The 22,077-nt window shown below is 44.1% G+C and overlaps 1 protein-coding gene across 8 annotated transcripts in view; it reads right to left on the bottom strand.

Annotated features, from left to right (window-relative positions):
• Nucleotides 1–22,077, bottom strand: part of RNF31 (ring finger protein 31) — a 274,072-nt gene that overhangs the window by 11,182 nt on the left and 240,813 nt on the right. For all 8 annotated transcript variants that reach the window (XM_069238140.1, XM_069238137.1, XM_069238139.1 and 5 more), the window contains exons 19-20: nucleotides 17,337–17,394; nucleotides 17,044–17,140 (exon numbers count right to left, since the gene is read on the bottom strand). In XM_069238140.1, the coding sequence (XP_069094241.1) occupies nucleotides 17,044–17,140; nucleotides 17,337–17,394 (155 nt within the window). The remainder of the gene's footprint in view (nucleotides 1–17,043; nucleotides 17,141–17,336; nucleotides 17,395–22,077) is intronic.

Raw genomic sequence — 22,077 nt, 5'->3', positions numbered from 1 at the left:
GGAGCATGTGAATCTACAGCACTATATGCCACGAACAGATGATTACATGGTAAGTAATATATTCCGTTCAAGGCATGTGTGGCTGTAGATACACATGCTATGCACAGACTGTAAAGCAGTCCTTCCAGAGCGGTGGCTAGCCTGTGGGTGTTGTAATATATTGAAAAAGTCGACACGCCTATACAGTACCTCCTGCCAACATTGGCTTGTTGGGGTGCAAGCACATCCACACAGTAATGTTTTGTAAAAGTGTCTGGTGTGGACCGGGTAAGCAGCTTTACATATGCTGGATACTGGAATGTTCCCCATGGAGGACACAGAGGATCCTTTTTACCGAATGGAGTAGGCTTTGGAAGGAATAGTCAGAGTTCTCTTAGCTTTAGCATAGCATGTCTGGATGCATCTCATGATCCATCCTACAATGCCCGATTTAGACAGAGCCTTCCCTTTATGGGGCTTGGAGAAAGCAACAAAGAGTTGTTGTGTTTTTCTAAATGGTTTAGTTCTATTAATGTGTTACATGAGGGATAGTTTCCCATCCAAACTATGGAGAGTATGTTCTGCAACTGAGTCAGGTTGGGGGAAAAGCAGGGAGTTCAAAGAATTGTTTAAGGTGGAAGTGGGAGGCCACTTTAGGGAGGAATTTGGGGTTGGTGTGAAGGACAACTGTAGCCCTATGAACTTGGAAAAAAGGTTCTGCTAAAGTTAAGGCCTGTAGCTCACTGATACGCCTGAGTGAAGTGTAACCAACTAAAATGCCACCTTCCAAGAAAGGAACGGAAGGGAGTAGGAGTGGAGGGGAAATCACAGGCATCCCTCTTTTTTTTTTTTTAAGAGTAGGCATTTATTTACGTAGGTCCTGAAAAAATGTCATTGGATCATTCCATGACTCAATTAGGCATCTCCACAGAAACACCAACCACTAGTGACAACACATTAAAACCTTCTAAATCAGAATTTTTACCTTTCAGTCCCATAGCCAACAACAAATCAGTAAAAATACGAAGACATGCAGGAGGTACAGGAAAATAAATCAAGGGCAAAGAAGGAATCTTTGCAGTCTCTTGAAGACTTTAATATTTCCTCAGTTCAATTAACACAGTTCAAAAGAAAAGTATTAAATAAAGGCACATCCTTCTTTCCCACATATCGTAGCAACATCACAGAAAGTGAGGTGGCTTTCTTTAAATTTATGAGGAACCTACGGTTAAAATATTTTTTCAACTTCATGGAACCAAAGGATCAACAACAAGGTCTTCCTGAATATAATGGGGTCAGACCTAAAAGTACCTTCTTAGCACCAGTATCTCATAAATCAATTGACTCCTTTGACAGACTATTAAAAAAATGTCCTTAAATCCATAAGACTCAACGCGAAGGTTGCAAAGACTCTAACCCAAAACTAATGGAGTAATTTACACACGTTGGCAAATAATGCTAGAATTACTTTTCAATAAGCTGATAAAGGTGGTGCCTTAGTTATGATGGATACTACGTTTTATGAGGGCACGGTCAATCTACATGTTCATGATCCTGACATTTACAGGCCATTGGATTTGGATCCCACAGAAATATTTCAATCTATTCTCAAAGATACATTGAAAAGGGCTGTAGATTGGGAGTGGATAAATGATCGCACAAAGGTTTTTTTGACTGCTGATTACCGTCGGAGACACAAGTTGTACATGTTTCCTAAAATACATAAAAATCTGTTAGATCCGCCTGTCAGGCTGGCAGTATCAGCTTGTGGTTCTCTGCATGAGCCAGTAGGTTGCTTTCTGGATTTTGTTTTTGTTCAACCTTTCATGCAACAATGGGCGTCATATGTCAAAGACACCACAGCATTTTTTAACACTCTAGCTGAGCTTCCCACAGAAGGCATAACAAATTGGTGGTTGGGTACAATTGATGTAACTTCTCTATATACATTAATTCCGCACAATGAGGGATTAGAAGCAGTAGAGTGGTCCTTATTACAACAGGAGAACGTAGCAGCCAACAAAGTTTTTCTTTTGGAACGGTTACATTTTTCACTGTACCACAATTACTTTAAATGGCAGGGGAGTTTCTTTTTACAAAGAAAAGGAACATCTATGGGTTTTTCAGGGGCACCATCATATGTCAATATTCTTACGGCTAAATTTGAGGCTGACTTTGTGTTAAATGATGTACAGTGGCAGAAATGATTCACAGATTACATTTTTCTGATATAGAAAGGCCATCCAAAAAACCTGGAGTACAACATTCAAGGACAGAATACCAGAAATGAACGCATCACTTCACACATCAGATCGAAAACAGGAAATAGAATTTTTGGATGTAATGGTGAAGCTCACAGCAACAGGCATAAAAACCACAGGGTACACCAAACCTAATGACAGAAATAATAGTTTACATTTCAGAGTTTCCATCCACCAGCCTTGAAAAACCATCTTCCTTACTCACAATTTATTAGACTACAGGGAGTGCAGAATTATTAGGCAAGTTGTATTTTTGAGGATTAATTTTATTATTGAACAACAACCATGTTCTCAATGAACTCAAAAAACTCATTAATATCAAAGCTGAATATTTTTGGAAGTAGTTTTTAGTTTGTTTTTAGTTTTAGCTATGTTAGGGGGATATCTGTGTGTGCAGGTGACTATTACTGTGCATAATTATTAGGCAACTTAACAAAAAAAAAATATATACCCATTTCAATTATTTATTATTACCAGTGAAACCAATATAACATCTCAACATTCACAAATATACATTTCTGACATTCAAAAACAAAACAAAAACAAATCAGTGACCAATATAGCCACCTTTCTTTGCAAGGACACTCAAAAGCCTGCCATCCATGGATTCTGTCAGTGTTTTGATCTGTTCACCATCAACATTGCGTGCAGCAGCAACCACAGCCTCCCAGACACTGTTCAGAGAGGTGTAATGTTTTCCCTCCTTGTAAATCTCACATTTGGTGATGGACCACAGGTTCTCAATGGGGTTCAGATCAGGTGAACAAGGAGGCCATGTCATTAGATTTCCTTCTTTTATACCCTTTCTTGCCAGCCACGCTGTGGAGTACTTGGACGCGTGTGATGGAGCATTGTCCTGCATGAAAATCATGTTTTTCTTGAAGGATGCAGACTTCTTCCTGTACCACTGCTTGAAGAAGGTGTCTTCCAGGAACTGGCAGTAGGACTGGGAGTTGAGCTTGACTCCATCCTCAACCCGAAAAGGCCCCACAAGCTCATCTTTGATGATACCAGCCCAAACCAGTACTCCACCTCCACCTTGCTGGCGTCTGAGTCGGACTGGAGCTCTCTGCCCTTTACCAATCCAGCCACGGGCCCATCCATCTGGCCCATCAAGACTCACTCTCATTTCATCAGTCCATAAAACCTTAGAAAAATCAGTCTTGAGATATTTCTTGGCCCAGTCTTGACGTTTCAGCTTGTGTGTCTTGTTCAGTGGAGGTCGTCTTTCAGCCTTTCTTACCTTGGCCATGTCTCTGAGTATTGCACACCTTGTGCTTTTGGGCACTCCAGTGATGTTGCAGCTCTGAAATATGGCCAAACTGGTGGCAAGTGGCATCGTGGCAGCTGCACGCTTGACTTTTCTCAGTTCATGGGCAGTTATTTTGCGCCTTGGTTTTTCCACACGCTTCTTGCGACCCTGTTGACTATTTTGAATGAAACGCTTGATTGTTCGATGATCACGCTTCAGAAGCTTTGCAATTTTAAGAGTGCTGCATCCCTCTGCAAGATATCTCACTATTTTTGACTTTTCTGAGCCTGTCAAGTCCTTCTTTTGACCCATTTTGCCAAAGGAAAGGAAGTTGCCTAATAATTATGCACACCTGATATAGGGTGTTGATGTCATTAGACCACACCCCTTCTCATTACAGAGATGCACATCACCTAATATGCTTAATTGGTAGTAGGCTTTCGAGCCTATACAGCTTGGAGTAAGACAACATGCATAAAGAGGATGATGTGGTCAAAATACTCATTTGCCTAATAATTCTGCACTCCCTGTATAAAGAATAACCTCCGATGCGAATGATCTTCCTAACATGTATTAGTAAATTAAAATTAGGTTCAAACATCGGGGTTATCCACTGTCAGTATTAGATCAAGCAGTGACAAGGGCATGGCAGTTAGAACGAAAGGACTTGTTAAAACAAACGACTAAGCCTGAACCCAAAAGAATGGTGTATGTAATGAAATATTCCACTAAGTCTCAAACTATCGAAAAGGTCATAAACAGAGGGTGTGAAATTCTGCAGAATGAACCTGATTTTCAAAGTTTATATCTGGAGAAACCTATTTTTGCATACAGTAGATCAAAAAACCTAAAGGAGATTTTCACAGCAAGAGCGAAAAAACATGAATCTAACTTTATCGGTACCCGCAAATGTCACAATTGTGTACATTGTAATAATGTTATAGCTGGCAACATGGTGGTGCATCCAACACAAGGTTATGATATTCAGTTGAGACATTCAGTGGACTGCAATACTAAGCATGTGGTGTATGCATTAAAATGTCCACGCAGCAAATTGTATATTGGTCAAACGGAACGTAAAGTTAAAGTGCGTATCACAGAGCGCAAGAGTAACATACGGAAAATGTTAAAATCGAGTGTAGCCATGCATTGGATGGAAGCCAATGATTACATTACTCAGTTAGGATTTCAAGTGTTGGAAGTGCTACAGTGGAAGGTGGGGATGGACAGTGAAAGGAACCTCTTGGAATCTGAATGCTTTTGGATTAAACGATTAGGTACCATGCAGCCAGCAGGGATGAATGGCAGACAGGAATATGCATGTTTTCTTTGAGGGCTCTGAAATTTAGCTCACAAACATGCATAGAAACTGTCTCTGGTATCTTTTTATAATGTGAGGGTTCACATAATTATCAATACCATTGATGTCAGACTACACTTTCAAAAGAAATGGATGAATATTTTAGACATGCCGCATTTAAGTTGTTTATACTATACTGACTTTCTGGAGTATGGGGCAATAGTTGGGGTTAATCCACTGTAATTATTTTTATGAAGTCATAATATCCTATGATGTTCGGATCACAAGTGGTTCACGAACCTAATGTTAGTACAGCGAGGGGCAGCATGGTTTAATGGTATGTGTCCCTTAGAGCGTTCGAACTAGTCAGTGACATCACATGGTCACTCTACCTGGCACAGAAGATGAGGGGGTAGAGTCTTCTTTCTGCCGGAGTCTTTTGTTTAGGTTTACCCTTCACGCAACGCAGAGGGAGGGGTCACAAGTTTTAGGCAAGGTTGGAGTCTGGGGATGTTAAGCGATATAACAACTACTATGAACGGAGAGTTCTACTTCTGCATACTAAGGCATTGCGGGTGTTTTTACAAGTAATTTGGTTTATTGTTCACGGTTCGTTATGTAGCACAGGAAGACATGATGGTATTACATGATAGCAACAGCGACAAGTGTTAACGGCGGAGACAGCTCATTGTGTTCACCGCGGTTGGCGCTGAACTGCGGCATCTGGTCGGTTTCTGTTGCTTGAGTGCTTTCAAAATTTTGCTTGTACATACATACCATGTTGAGTCAAACTAACACCTTCTGTGATACAGGGGTTCATTTTAAGGAAAACTTAGTAAAAACTCATAGGACACGACTGCACTAACAGACTTATTAGAGGAAAATGCTTGTTTTTTATTGACCCTGATTTAACTAATAAACATCCACATTTTCAACGTTTCAGAGGTTTTTTCATACAGCGCTGCACTGATGCAAGTGCATCGGTTTTCGCTTTGAGCATGCATCGAGGCGAAGGCTTTAAGTTAGTTTTTCATTTATTCACAGATTAAGTCTGTGTATGTTTGTCATCTGATGGCATAGTGTGAGGCTTGCCCATGGTAGTTCCATAAGGTGATGCTGAGTATTTCTACTTTCAAATAAACTTGAAGAAGGGCCAGTTGACCCGAAATGCATTGGGTCTTATAAACGCGCACTGTAAGAAGCAATATTATTTCACAATATTTAAAAGGAAATGTAATTGAAATGATGAATTGGTCAAAATGATGAAGCAACATTTCTAATTCAAGTGTAATTATGAATTAAATTACCAAAAGGTAAAAACATTCAACTGACGTGGTCCTCAGTTTCTGTGCAGCAAATGTGAGTGAACCTATGGGCTGCAGCAAAGTGCATCAGGCAGCTGGTTAGTGGGGCTCACAACCAGCACACAGAGCAGTAATAATTAAGCATAAAACATGTTGACCAATAACAAAGATCAACGTGAATCCACTTGATCTGATTTCATTTGCATAGCACAACACTTGTTTTTCTCAGAAAGACTCGTATCTTTGTGTCCTTGAGTTACTCAAATTTTTTTGAATTGTTATATACCTGGATTCCTATCAAATTAATAAACTCACCACCAGGACTGTAGTTAATTTTAACCCACTGTTTCCAATCTTCTCACTAACCGACTGGAACTCAATCACCTTCCCAGTCCTCCTTCGGCAGTTAAAAAAAGATTTCCAGCAAAGTGCCCTCTAGAGGGGCCTGTTGGGCATTGCAGCACCAGCCCAACAAGGAGCAGATCTGATGATGAAGCATGCCACTTTTGGGTGGGTAAGGGCACTTGCTCCTATGAGCAAATGCTCCCAGTGACTACTACCAGACCAAAAATGGAGTGTCTGACTTGTCAGTGCAGAACAGCATACCCGAACTTAGATTATAATTCTGTGTCCCCTTGGCGGGTCTGCGTCATAGAAGACCCATGGGTCAGCTTGTGTTGGTGTGTCAAATATGTCTCCCGCCCCCCCCCCTCATGAATACTTATGTCAGAATGAGTTGACTCATGAACCGTTATGTCAAGTGGATCCCTGAGAAGAAGACTGGATGTGAAGGACGAGGAAGAGGGTGGGGTGATGTACATGTGAAGGGTATGGGGTTAGTAGACATGTTCACCTTTTAGCGCTGATTCAGTGGGTTGGAATGTCCAAGGCCTTCTCAAAGGACAGCTGATGTTTGGAGGATTGAGCAGTTGCAGAGGCCAAGGGTGGGAGAAGATCTGGCCTGTGTGGGGGTGGATGGCCAAATGTTTTTGCTGAGCATCAGTCTCCTCTAGAATTTTGTGGAGAATTGGTTATCCAGTGCTGGAGCCGAGGTCAGACTTGCAGGTCAATGCCAAGGGTTTCAGCTCCAAAGGTGGCTTAGGTTTTGGCACAGATGGTCAATGCCAAAAGTCAAGCTGCTGCAGATGAGGTTGGCGCCAAGGTGGCTGGTCTCACTGATTTCTTCGGTGCCGAACTTAACTGACTGGGTACATCCAAAGGTGATTTTTGGTGCCGACAATGGCCCAAAGGCAGCGGTGGGCCAGTGGCTTGCCTCTGGCATTCCAAAGTGACTGGATGTCCTTTGGCAGAGGACTGTTTGAGTGGTTGTGAGGGAGAGGGGTCCCGTACTCACTGACTGCTGAGCTGGTGGAAGGTCCTTGATCTCTAAACCAGAGCCGAAGCTGTCCTGGTTTAGGGGGGGGGGGGAGAAGGGGGTACTTCTTCATCCACTGTCAAAGGCTGTGGATGGTGCTCCACTTCAATGTCCTCTAGGCCAAACAGGTCTAGGGTGTCGTCTCCCCTCCTATGCGATAACTCGAGACACTGAGCTTGACGTTCTCAAAGGGTTTTTGTGGGGTTTTTTGTTTGGACAGAAGGAACAGCAGGTGTTGCAAGCAGCCTTGCTGTGATCGGTCGAAAGACAAACATTGCAGGCCTGATGGAGATCGGTGCGAGGATACTTTGTGTGGCATTGAGTGAAATAGTTGTTGTTCAATCACTCGTCGAGGCATGGTGGAGAGAAGCGACCCAGAGATGGAGTGGACCACAAACGGTGAGGCCGTAGAGGGGCAGTGGTCAACCCGAACCCCACTAGAGAAAAGTCACAAATGTCGACCCAAGACAGAAAAAGAAAAGGAGACACAATCAATTACATTTCTGATGGAGGTAGGGATCTCATGTGGACCGAAAACAGCACCGAAACAGTATCATACTGGAGCATGGGTGCACACGTCCGAACCAGACGACGGAAAGAAAACTATTTAACGATGAAGTTGATGTCAGAGCACAGTATCAGCAAGAGGAGAACTCACAGAACCTTATGACTCAAAAGACTTCTTCAAAGAAAAACAGCTTGCATGCAGCCAGTCCCAACACTAGATGGCAGGAGTATGCACAGCATGTGCATCTACAGCACACATGCCTCAAACATATTGTTCCTCGAATGTGTCGCAGATATTTGTTAAGCAACATATCTCTTTCCTCTGAATCTGAACTAAAACAGTTGCTGAACATATCCCCCTTGTCTAACAAGAAATAATTTTGTGATAGTTTCTTCAATTCACATCTCTTAAAACCAGAAGAGCCCTGTTTCTCAGGCACAACCCGCTTCTCCACCTCCCCATATTATAGCCACAATACTGCAGATCCTTCTAACAATGATATCCTTGTGCAGGTACTCTTTAATGGACTCATCAACCAATTCCATACTAATAGTATTAAGTCCAAAATGCCCACAATTAGAGTTTGCAAACTGAAAAGGAAAGTATCTACTATCTACCTTTGAACTCTGCATACAGAAGGCCAATTTAATATCTAAAGAGAAAAATCAAATCTTAGAAATCTCTACCATTACCGGTTTTAAACCTGTGAATGGCTACTCATCCCTTCACTCTTCCAACAAGTTCAATGATACCCAAACTAATCCTGGAGTTGTCCTGTAGCCTTGACCAATGAAATAATCAAAGACTTCTGTACTAAGGACATTCTTACCCTAGATGATTAGAACAGTCGGAAAACATATCAAAATTATATTCTTTCCCTTCCTTATTCTTTCTCAAAAATATAAATTTTCCAATGACAAGGAAGACGTTGTGCATAATGACCCCTTTTTTCTACTCACTATGTTAAACCCAGTATATTAAAGTTGTTAAAACATCACTTTGTTGTCTCTTACATAATTCCAGAGAAATATAGATTGGAAATCACTGGAATAGGTTTGATCTTCGGTCTCTTAATCCTGACAGAAACGTAGCTTAATAACAGCTCACAAAATATAATTGATTAAAATATAATTGATTGTCTCATACTTCCTTACTACCCAGCTGTGATCAAAAGCCAAAGTTGGTGGTGGGGTTGCAGTGATGCATGCGCCTGCCTAACAAAATCTACTGTTCCTTCCAATGCCTTCTTGTGGGATACGACACAGAGGGGGTCATTCTGACTCCCGCCGGGCGCGGTCACCGCGCGCCCGGCGGGAGCCGCCAAAATACCGTACCGCGGTCGGAAGACCGCGGCGGGTATTTTGAGTTTTCCCCTGGGCTGGCGGGCGGCCTTCAAAAGGCCGCCCGCCAGCCCAGGGGAAAACGACCTTCCCACCATGAAGCCGGCTCGTAATCGAGCCGGCGGAGTGGGAAGGTGCGACGGGTGCTACTGCACCCGTCGCGTATTTCACTGTCTGCTATGCAGACAGTGAAATACAAGCGGGGCCCTCTTACGGGGGCCCCGCGACACCCCCTACCGCCATCCTGTTCCTGGCGGCCGAACCGCCAGGAACAGGATGGCGGTAGGGGGTGTCAGAATCCCCAAGGCGGCGCAGCATGCTGCGCCGCCTTGGAGGATTCTGACGGGCAGCGGAAAACCGGCGGGAGACCGCCGGTTTTCCTGCACTGACCGCGGCCAGAATGCGGCCGCCAGGGTCAGAATGACCCCCAGAGTGTGTTTAAAGGGCTTAATTTGCAGAATTCGTGCTGTAGTCACCTGGGTGATGAAAGACAAACTAGCCTCTATCTGCACTCCAAAACTGGGGACTCTGCTAGGGTGGTGGAGGGTTTATTTCTTTGTGCCAGTATTCCATAGCAGTGAAGTTTCTTTTGTTCTAGGCAGCTACCTTTTCAGTTAGTTTAAGAAAACTGATTAAATCCTAGAGTGGATAAAGGACAGACACTAAAATATTGTCCCTGAATGAGACAGCCCAATTTAAGCTCGGTGTCATCAGCATGCATGTAAAATATGTCCCCATCTGAAGACAACACACTGGATAGGGGTTAGATGTAAAGGCTGAATGATAAGGGAGACAGATGTACCACAATTGATATCCCTGGCCTTTGAGCAAAATGGGCACAGAGGAGCGGAGAAGAAGAATTAAACCCAAGCTAGAATTGGCCATGTTATACTCGCTTCAAACCGTCTTGAGTCCAAATTATAGTATGGTTAACAACATTGAAGGTGGCCGAGAGACCTAATAAAAGCAACATTCTGACACTACCATCTGCTATTAGTCTCCTAAAATTGTCCAACAGAAATTCCACTGCAAGTTCTACGATCTTCCAGGTCGCAATACAACCTGGAATCAGTTGGGCAGTCCATTCTATTCCACGTGCTTTTTTAACTGGCCCGAAAGCTAGCCTTTTACAGGGATATGGTAGTAGAAAGTTAGGGCAAAAGTTTAGAGTCCTTTGATGATAGTGAAGGCTACTTTAATAATAGTTGGACTATGAATTACTTTTATTCTCAACAAAAGATTCATGGGGCTAATGAGCAACTGAACATAGTTTGCAGCTCTGTTTTTGAGTGATTTCTATTTGTCCCACAGGACAGGAGAATGTTGCCAGAGACCCCCAAGGCCTACTGTTTCTAAAATTCTTCAACAGTTGACGTCCAGAGACAGGAGTAACATGAGATTCTGTTGTGATGGGTGTTTCAGCCGGAAGCATATGGTCTATTGAATTCTACATCTGAAGGAATGTTTTAAATGTTATCACTGAAAAAGAATGCCTGACATAATTTTTCAGTGATAAGATTTCAAACATTGATGTGATGAGGCCACCTCAGATGTGTATGCTATAGGAGACAGTAAATTACAAATTGGTCTGTAAAGATGCATTACAAGATTAGGGGTTTTGCTGATCTTATTGAAAAAGGAAGCCTATTTGTCTGCTAGGATGTCTATTATTAAACTATCAATGCAGCATAAGATTATTGACTGTTGATGAATAAGAATAGGAACTCTCTGCCCGGTGGGTTTTCAGTTTTAACTTTGGCTAAATTAAAATAACACAATTGCTTTGATTTATGTCTGTAATTATGGCCTTATTATCCAACAGCAAATTGGATGACTCGAATTAAGGATGTTCATGAAAGCATTATTAATATAAGTGACAGAATTCCAAAGGTTAGACGTGGCTGCCTGAACAATGAAGCCAGCCAGGACTTACAGATCCAGGGATGATGTAATAAGCATCGGTGATTCTGGCAATCAGGATCTTTGACATTTCACTGCTACCTTAGATGTATAATATCATTCAAGACAGGATGTCACTCAATTGTGAAACTTAACGCTCTTTGACCTAAATTTCTCTTCATCTCCCCTATATATACAGGGAGTGCAGAATTATTAGGCAAATGAGTATTTTGACCACATCATCCTCTTTATGCATGTTGTCTTACTCCAAGCTGTATAGGCTCGAAAGCCTACTACCAATTAAGCATATTAGGTGATGTGCATCTCTGTAATGAGAAGGGGTGTGGTCTAATGACATCAACACCCTATATCAGGTGTGCATAATTATTAGGCAACTTAACAAAAAACAAATATATACCCATTTCAATTATTTATTATTACCAGTGAAACCAATATAACATCTCAACATTCACAAATATACATTTCTGACATTCAAAAACAAAAGAAAAACAAATCAGTGACCAATATAGCCACCTTTCTTTGCAAGGACACTGAAAAGCCTGCCATCCATGGATTCTGTCAGTGTTTTGATCTGTTCACCATCAACATTGCGTGCAGCAGCAACCACAGCCTCCCAGACACTGTTCAGAGAGGTGTACTGTTTTCCCTCCTTGTAAATCTCACATTTGATGATGGACCACAGGTTCTCAATGGGGTTCAGATCAGGTGAACAAGGAGGCCATGTCATTAGATTTCCTTCTTTTATACCCTTTCTTGCCAGCCACGCTGTGGAGTACTTGGACGCGTGTGATGGAGCATTGTCCTGCATGAAAATCATGTTTTTCTTGAAGGATGCAGACTTCTTCCTGTACCACTGCTTGAAGAAGGTGTCTTCCAGGAACTGGCAGTAGGACTGGGAGTTGAGCTTGACTCCATCCTCAACCCGAAAAGGCCCCACAAGCTCATCTTTGATGATACCAGCCCAAACCAGTACTCCACCTCCACCTTGCTGGCGTCTGAGTCGGACTGGAGCTCTCTGCCCTTTACCAATCCAGCCACGGGCCCATCCATCTGGCCCATCAAGACTCACTCTCATTTCATCAGTCCATAAAACCTTAGAAAAATCAGTCTTGAGATATTTCTTGGCCCAGTCTTGACGTTTCAGCTTGTGTGTCTTGTTCAGTGGTGGTCGTCTTTCAGCCTTTCTTACCTTGGCCATGTCTCTGAGTATTGCACACCTTGTGCTTTTGGGCACTCCAGTGATGTTGCAGCTCTGAAATATGGCCAAACTGGTGGCAAGTGGCATCGTGGCAGCTGCACGCTTGACTTTTCTCAGTTCATGGGCAGTTATTTTGCGCCTTGGTTTTTCCACACGCTTCTTGCGACCCTGTTGACTATTTTGAATGAAACGCTTGATTGTTCGATGATCACGCTTCAGAAGCTTTGCAATTTTAAGAGTGCTGCATCCCTCTGCAAGATATCTCACTATTTTGGACTTTTCTGAGCCTGTCAAGTCCTTCTTTTGACCCATTTTGCCAAAGGAAAGGAAGTTGCCTAATAATTATGCACACCTGATATAGGGTGTTGATGTCATTAGACCACACCCCTTCTCATTACAGAGATGCACATCACCTAATATGCTTAATTGGTAGTAGGCTTTCGAGCCTATACAGCTTGGAGTAAGACAACATGCATAAAGAGGATGATGTGGTCAAAATACTCATTTGCCTAATAATTCTGCACTCCCTGTATTCCAACCTCTTCAATCCTTGATGGATCTTTCAAATGTTCATGACTATAACCCTTTGATAGCTAACCACACTAAGGGGGTGATTCTGACCTTGGCGGTCTTTTCGCAAGACCGCCGAGTTACCGCCGCGGTAAAGACCGCCGACCGCGGCGGTATGCCGCGGCGCGTATTCCGACCGCTGGGAGCGTTCCGCCGGAAAACCGCCAGCAGCCACACTGGCGGTCGGCGGGAAAGTGGAGACTGGTCAACCTCCACCGCCACGCCATCAGAACACCGCCCACAGAATTACGACCCACATTTCTGTGTGGCGGTCTTCTGTTGGCGGTCTTCTGTTGGCGGTCACGTCCCTATGGCTCCCGTCGCCTCCCGGAGGACCAACGCAAGGTAAGTTGATCGTCCGTGAGGGGAGGGGGTGGGGGGGGTGTTGTGTGATGTGTGCGTGCATGGGGGTGTGTAGAGGGGGTGTGTGAGTGCGTGCATGCGGGCGGGGGGTGCTGCTGTGCCTATGGGCAATGTGTGTAGTTCGGCGGGTGCGCATGTTGGCATGTATGTGTGCGGGTATGTGCCCCCGTTGTGTATGTGTGTGTGTAGGGGGTGTGCATATGTGCATGTTGGGGGTGCGTGCATGTCGGGGTGCGTGTATGTGCATGTCGGGGTGGGGGGGGCAGGGGGTTTGTAACATCTCTGGGGGTGGCAGGGGGTGGAGGGTGTGGGGGGGGGGGGACTCGTGGGGGGTAGTGGGGGGTGGGGGAGACCCCTATCAGTGCCAGGGATGGAATTCCCTGGCCCCGATAGTGCCTACCGCCATGGTTCGCATGGCGGTTCCCGACCGCCAAAAACCTCGGCGGTAAGCAGGGTCATGATGCGGTTGGCGGTCTTGGGTCGACCGCCGGGCCGGAGTGCGCAAACTCCAGCCCGTCGGTCATGACCGCCGTGGCGGTCGGAGTGGGAAAGTGGCGGTCGATCGCGGCGGTGACCGCCGCGGTCAGAATGCCATTTTTTGGACCGCCGGTCTGTTCGCGGTCCGACCGCCGCCTCTCCGCCGACCGCCGGGGTTAGAATCACCCCCTAAATGTTTGAGCATCACTCTTGACGAAAGACAAAGGCCTTAATTCAGAATTAGTCAGAACCAAGGTTCTTTTTTATCACACTTTTTAAAAAACAATACTTAATTTATTGGGTGCAATATAGCACCTATTACAGTATTCTAGAGAACAACATGCAGATTCTTGCACTTTTGCCCTCGTTAAATTTCAACAGGCTAGGCTATCCAAATCTAATGAAGGGTGAGGTATTTACTGCACTTTTCACTATTGGGTGTGTTAAATATTACCCAACTCAGAATTCCAGTCCGGCACAAACATGAGTTTGTAAGGGGGTCAGATCCACTCATAATTAGGGCTTTCAGAGGTTATTTTGACATCGACACGTGATCCTCAGGCCCACTAATTCGGTGAAGACCCTGACCTCCTCCCACCTCCGGTCGAGGGTTGCCTGCTAGGAAGGGGTTTCTGTGACTTACATGCATTCACTCACTGGATATCTAGTTTGGTTTTTTAGTTGTTTGGTATTTTTTTAAAAATCTCAAATAAACTGTCAACGTGAGAATTTCTTTGAGGAAAACTAAACATTAAAGGCCTCTTGTGGAGAACAGCAAAATCTTACAGTGATATTAGAGACCACCCATAAATTACAACTGGTTGGCTTTCCTGTCACTTTCATTTGCTTCTTATTCAATGACTGTTGTTCATCCTCCTGTCTCTCCCCCTCCCTTGGAACATGCCATCTTCTTTACCACCATTTTGATTGGATTACTTGTATCTTATGCTTACACTGCTCACATTAAGGGAACTCGTTTTTACTTCTCATTCAGCACTCTGTGAGTGCATGTGATTTCTGGCTCTCTCCCTTGTGTGCTGCTCCTGCTAACAATCAAAGAACCGTCTCCTACGCTCTCAGTGTTGCTTTGCATCCCTTCCAGGTTGTCTGTACAAGCAGATGTTTCAATGGAGCTGCAGGAGGGACTGGCACTCATCTGGGGTGTGAGGCAGCAGGTGTACTGAACATGACTTAAAAGAGGTGTCTCTTCTACTGGAGGCCCATAAAGCTGGTCCTGTGGCTACTGCAGAAAATTCTGCACCTCTAAGTTACCACTTTTTAATTCAGCAGCTTGGCATTTGAACTTGCTCACTATAAGCATTTTCAACGGTATGATTTTTTTGAAAGAAGTAAACCAATCACCCACCTGAACTTTTTATTCTATCAAGTGGAGGAAGTTGTGCATTTTGTGAGTACAGAAGACTAGAGACCTTACCAAATGTCAAGATAAAGGTGCACTGCTGTATTTTCTCCACTTTGCAAAACTGGGGCTTCGATTCTCATCTATAAAGATACACCTTGCAGGTTGTATTGCTTATAAAACATATACTTCACAAACTTTTTGTTCACAGTCCAAGTCATCAAGGGTTTTAGAAAGTTAAGTGATGAGGACGCCCTTATTGAATTACTGAAATGCACTGCTTGTTATGTTTTGTGTTATTGTACTGTTGAATCATAGCTGATACCAGACGTGACAAAAATACCAATAAAGAAAGTTAAACATAAAAAATAAAAAAGTGATGTAGAGAAACCATGATTTTCTTCTCAATGTAGATTCAAAGTTTAATATTGACCAAACAATTACCTTGCCTACTTTTATCCCAGCATCCCTCTTCTCCTCATTAAGAGCGTTTCACACACTAGACATTAGGAGAGTGCTGACATTTTATATTGACAGGTTTAAAAACCATAGAAAAACAAACAATGGCCATACGTTCTTTAGTCAGCTCCAAGCATCCAAACTATGATCTTGTATACCAAATTGCAGGTTCACTGACCCCCAGTTTCTGTATCTAACATATAATCATCATGTTGTTCATTAGTAAGAAGACCACTTAGTGGCACAGTGATATCGGACAACATTTTAGAGCCAAGACAATTACTACCAGTTTTAATATTTCAATCTGCTGCTGAGTCTCTATCGCTAGGCCACTGACCACCTGTACTGGGAAGAATGATGTGTGTGCGCCCCTTTGTGCCCCATCACATGTGAGACATTCTCTGTGATGTAGGTTACCTGCTGCCATGAGTTTGTAAAAGATCTGCTTAGTAAAAGATTGTGCAACAGAAAACCAGAGGCCGGCCTAGATATATGAAAGGCCATGTGTGAAAAATAGATCACTTCTGCCGCCTTGTTTGACATAGGCTGCTGCAGGTGGTTGGCGGTACGACTGGTGGTAAGCAGGCCTATATTGTGATTGCGGTTAGTGCTGCCTGTGGTAAGTACCTCTAAATGAAGAGAAACCTCTGTCTCTGGCTCCGCTAAATGGTTGTCTTTTATACTGTAGCCTGCCGAGAGAGCAGGCAGTATCTGTGTCAGTCTTGATAGCTAGCAAAGCATCATCTATGTGCTTACCAAACAGGGTTTCTCTGGTAGGCCATATCAAGTATCTTTGACTGAACCTCAGGTCTAAATGAGGTAGCCTTCAACCAGCCCTGGTGAGGCGTAAACCTAGGTGTTTTGCCAGAGGCAGAGGCATGCTTCACTTGATGTTTGGGGTACAGGCAGTACAAACAGTCCTTGTGTGGATCATCCACATGGAACCTTTTCTTGCCACAGGTTTTAGAAGGGCGAAAAGGCCTTTCTTGGAAGTATTAGTCATTTTCTGAAGTAGGAAGTTGGCTTTGAGAGGAAAAAAAGCTCGGGGAGACTCCCTTCACACGGCATGCAGTAGAAAATCCGAGGGAGAGAGCCTCTCTTAGGAGTATTCTAGAGGGTGCTGGGGTCTGATTGGTCATTGGTCAAGTTTGTTTTTCTCTTCAAAAGAACATAGATAGGCTATTTGATTTATGGCTTCTGCCATTTTGGGGGGGAATGATTCAAGCATGTGAATCTATGAAAGATCCAAAACTGGAGAAGCACAGAAACAATAAAACAAGAGAACTGATATAAGATTGTGAGAGTTCAGTTAGTACCAGAGGAGACACTCTAGCCTCGGTAGTAAGTTGGGGGTAAAGATAGGAAGGAGGTCCTTACTCGCACAGTCCAGCATGCCCTGCAGTTGTCTCTTTTCCACAGGGCTCATCCTTCAATCTGTCCACACCTTCCTTCTGTTCCAGAACACGACAACCACCTAAGAATGTAGAAATGTAGACATGTTACCATCTACCACGTCACCACGATGTAGGCATTTACCACGTCACCATCCTGGTGTCCAGTGCCCATAAAATGTGGTGCAATATAATTTCAGCAGAGACAGAAGGAAGACACTGTGGTGAAAGTGGGAGCAACAAGAAAAAATCCACTGTCAGCAGTCTCTTTGCTCTCACCTCCAGGTGCGGTCTGTGTCCCTGCAGGAGGGTCAGTGTTGAAAACAACATTGTTATCCTGAAAAAGCAAAGGAAAGTTTGACAAACTTCAGAAAAGTGAAGGAATGGAAATGAAGAGCAACATTGCTAGAAAAAAAAGTTATTACTGCTAACAGGCAACTTGTAATCTACCAAATAACCAATACAGAATATCTTGAGATGCTAAAGAGGTTCCTTACATCTCAAGATGGACCCGATGCGTTCACTCTTAACATGTACAATTCACACGGTAAACATAGGAAATGTTTATTGGAAAACCATGTATTGATTTAGAACAGTACCTTGCACATCACAGTGAGATGTTCGTGGTGAACTCGAGCAACACTTGTGGATGAGGGGTCAATGGGTGATCTTTCTTTAACTATTATACTGTTTTTCGCCTGGAGGTGACAAGACTAAACAATTTCTACACTAGGCCTGTAACTCACCGAAAGGATTTTTTTTTAGCTTTTTTTCACCTATGTATATTGCAATTTACAATGCAAAGATTAGTTTCTGCATGTTATTTTCCAATTAATTACAATACAAAATCTGTGATAGTATATTTTGAGCCATCATGGATCAGGATTTCAGTCTGCTATTGAGTATACATTGATGGATGGATGTATACATCTGGTATTTATAAAGCACAAGTCTAGAAGAAATAAAGCAAAGCACTGTACATTTACCCAGGCAATACACAGTCAAAGTATGATTGGCTGGGTATTTGGTTTCTAAGAGAAAATGTTTATTGTTACTGCATCATCATTTAGTGTTCTTTAGTTCTTTTCTAAAACGCAGTTGGACTGTCCTAATGGATACAAAGATGTCATTCCAGATCCTTACAGCATTCCCACCCCCACATCCCCGAACCTCCCAGTAATCCCCCACCCCCAGTAATGATCCCCTTCACCCCCTGCATACACGTGCTTACTTCCCACCCCGATCCCCGTTCTTAACCCTCCCCCCGCATACCGCATGCACCCACACACACCACACGCACACCCTGACACTCAACACCTTTACACTCACACACACCCCCAAATCCATTTATACACACACAACACCCCCACTCACACAAGCTCTCACTACATTCACCCCATTAACAAGCATACACACTCCATCCCCCACCCCCTCCTTTCCTCATCATACATACACACAACCCCCACCCCCGTCTACATGCATGCACACACGAACCCCGACCCAGCACTCACATTCACCCTCCCATCGCCATCACCACATTTACACACAGACACAGACAGACATGCAGCCACGCCCCTATTCATGACGCAGATACACACATTCATTCACACCCTCCCCCCCTTGCGGAGGACACTTACTTTGTCCGACGACGTGCTCCTCCCTGAGGGGAACCGCCTCTGCGCCTCCGATAGCCAGCACATCTACTAGAGGATTTCCGCCCAAATTGTGGCAGAAATCCTTCAGCACTCGTAATATGGCGGTCTTTTGGCGCCCGCGGCTTCGGCCGTCTTAGTAAAAGACCACCAACGTCAGAATGACCACCTAAGTCTTGAGAAAACTGTTGCAAACAGATGCATGTGACAGATACCCACGAGGTCTACCTCCAGTGTTTGGGTTCAGCACACAATTTCTAGTAATGCGACAAGTATGCCCTTATGGACACGAGGGTGATTAAGGAATGCAAACCTAAGCTGTACATGAAAACACCGAAAGAAACCTAGGAAGTCACATTCCCCCTCAAACTCGATGGCATGGACTCATTCCCACTCTCAAAGATGTTTGCGTGAAAGGTTGTCATTCGTCCCAGCCCCACCACTCTTAACCTGAGAAGTCACAAAAATGTAAGGCCGCCTCATGGTCTCGCTCTTGGTCTCTTGTCGAAGAGCAGATTGCGCAACTGATCCTGATGCACCTCAAGTTTATGGGATCTTTGGCAATGTTGCAACAAATGTGGGCCTTTAGAGAGAAGATGTGAATTTTTGGCACTCTTCTGGCTCCCTTTGGCCTGCCTTCGGGCCCCAAGGATCTGAGGCCACCTCCAGTTGGAATACATCTGCCAGCTCTGCTCTCGGCACCATCTATGCCTCCAGATCCTGCTTCAGGTTCTGCTCAGTCACCTGAGATGGCTTCCAATCCTGCTCCAAGGTCCACACTGGTCCTTGTGACACTGATGTCGGCCGTAAAAGCTTTGTAGATAAAGCAGCCGGTTCTGAAGATGGGTTGGGCTGGCAAGGGCAGTCTGTCAAATTCCATCAGGGTGGTCACATTCTTCAGGCCCTTAAAGAATTGTGCTGCTGCATGTAGGGTGCCTTCAAAGTGGGCCAATTTGGTGCATGACAGATCACTGAGCAGAGCATTGCCACCATTCAGATACAAGACCACAGGGCTGGAATTAAAGTTCAAAATTTGCTATGTAGCAAGAATGGTTTAACTTTCTTGGGTAAAGAGAGCTGGTACCAGGCATCTAAGTGTTCTTAGCAAAATGGGTTTGAGGGTTAGACTGGTGTCCAAGGTACTTTCAATAGACTTGCATTGGGTAAAGTTGGGATTCAAAACCACCCAGATTCATGTTGTTCTGCCAGGTCTGGACTTGTTTTTTCCTGTTCTTTGTAAACAGTGGGCATTCTGTTTTGATTGAGTTACGCTTTAGGTACGTGGAAGACATCCAGGTCGGGATGAGGTGTGTTAGAATTGGGGTCTCTTGTTTGCAGAAGTATACACCTTTGTCCAAATAGGGACCACAATCCTAGTCAAGGTAAGTCACACACAATCCAAATGATCCTGTGCCCACCCTCTGGTAGCTTGGCACTGAGCAGTCATGCTTAACTTAGAAGGCAATGTGTAAAGTATATGTGCAATAAATCATACAGTAACACAGTGAAAACACCACACTAATACACCACACAGGTTTAGAAAAATATATTTATCTGGTTAAATTAAGGTCAAAATGATAAAGATTGAATGAGTCCAAGTTGAGATATCACTTTTGCAAAATTAAAAAGAGTTGTAAATCTTAGAAATTAACAGTTGTCTCTAGTTTACACAAAGTACCTGGTTTGCGTCAAAAATAACATGCACAGAGACCGCAGAGGAGGAGATGCGTGGAAAAATAGTGTGTGCGTCAGATTTTCCAGTGCTGCACAGATGATGTGTTTCTTTCCACGCTGCAAGGGGCTTTGTGCTGATTTCCGGCACGCAGTCTTGGTTCCTCACTGCACTGTGGGGATTTTGTTTTTACATCCAGGGATGATGCCGGGAAATCCTGGGTGTGTGGAAAGAAGTCACAGGCATTGCTTCGATCTGGTAAGCGATGCGTCAAATGTTCTGTTGCACAGCAGGCGCTGCATCGATTCTCCACTCGAGAAGTTGGGCTGCGTCGTTCCGGTTCTGCTGTGCGTCGATCCGGTAGGCTGTGCATCTAATTTCCGTCCTGCAGGCCTTGCGTCGATTCTTCACTTGGGAAGTCTGGCTGCGTCGTTCTGGGTCGGCTGTGCGAAAATTTCTCAGTCGCAAAACAGCTGTGCATCATTTCCAGCAGGCTGTGTCTCTATTTTCGGCACACAAGGAATTACCTGAAGAGATGAAGTATTCTTGGCCCTGAGACTTCAGAAAAAAGGAGGCAAGCTCAATCCAAGTGCTTGGAGAGCACTTCCCAGCAAAGTCAGAGGGCAGCAGGGCAGAAGTCCTTCTTGGTAAAGCAGTCCAGATAAGTCCTTTGGCAGCCAGGCAGTTCCTCTTGACAGGTTGCAGGTTCAGGTCCAGAAGTGTCTGAGTTGGTGGGGTCAGAGACCCAGTTTATATACCCAAAAAATGTCTTTGAAGTGGGGGAGACTTCAAAGAGTGGTTTTGAAGTGCACAAGTTCCCCTTTCAGAACAGGTCTGTCTGCCAGGGTCCCAGTAGGGGGTTTGGTAGTCCATTGTGTGGGGTCAGGCCATTAGCCTTTGAAATATAAGTGTCAGGCCGTCCACCCTTTCAGCCCAGGAAGACCCATTCAGTATGCAGGTACGCAGTATGCAGGTGTGACTGAGTGTCCTGTGTTTGTGGTTGTCTGGGTGAAATGCACAAGGAAGCTGTCAACCAGCACTGCCCAGACGTTGACTGGAGACAGGGTGTAAGGCACAGGTGGATTTTAAGTGCAGAGAAATGGTCACTTTCTAGAAGTGTCATTTCTAAAATAGTAATATAAAATCCAACCTCACCAATAAGCAGAACTTTGTATTACCATTCTGGACATACTAAACATGACCTGGTTATCCCTTTCTGATCAGAATCTACCACTCAAACAGTATATGAGGGTAGCCCTAATGCTATCCTATGAAAGGAGCAGGTCTCAAGGTAGTGGAAACCTAATTTAGTAGTTTTCCACTACATATAAAACACACAGGTACATGTCCTGCCTTTTACCTATATAGCACCCTGCCCTATAGGTTACCTAGGTCCTACCTTAGGGGTGACTTATATGTAGAAAACGGGGAGTTTAAGGCTTGGCAAAGGTTGGCAAGACCAATGCTTCAGGCCCACTAGTAGCATACAATTTACAGGCCCTGGGCACATGTAGTGCACTTTACTAAGGACTTACACGTAAATTAAATATGCCAATTGTTTATGAGCCAATGTTACCATGTTTTTAGGGAGAGAGCACATGCCCATTAGCACTGGTTAACAGTGGTGAAGTGTCCAGAGTCCTAAAGACAGCTTAAATGAGGTCAGAAAAAGAAGAGTAGGAAGGCAAAAAGTCTG

Source organism: Pleurodeles waltl, chromosome 6, assembly GCF_031143425.1.
Source record: "Pleurodeles waltl isolate 20211129_DDA chromosome 6, aPleWal1.hap1.20221129, whole genome shotgun sequence".
Lineage (NCBI taxonomy): Eukaryota > Metazoa > Chordata > Amphibia > Caudata > Salamandridae > Pleurodeles > Pleurodeles waltl.
This window is presented reverse-complemented; position numbering and strand designations above follow the sequence as displayed.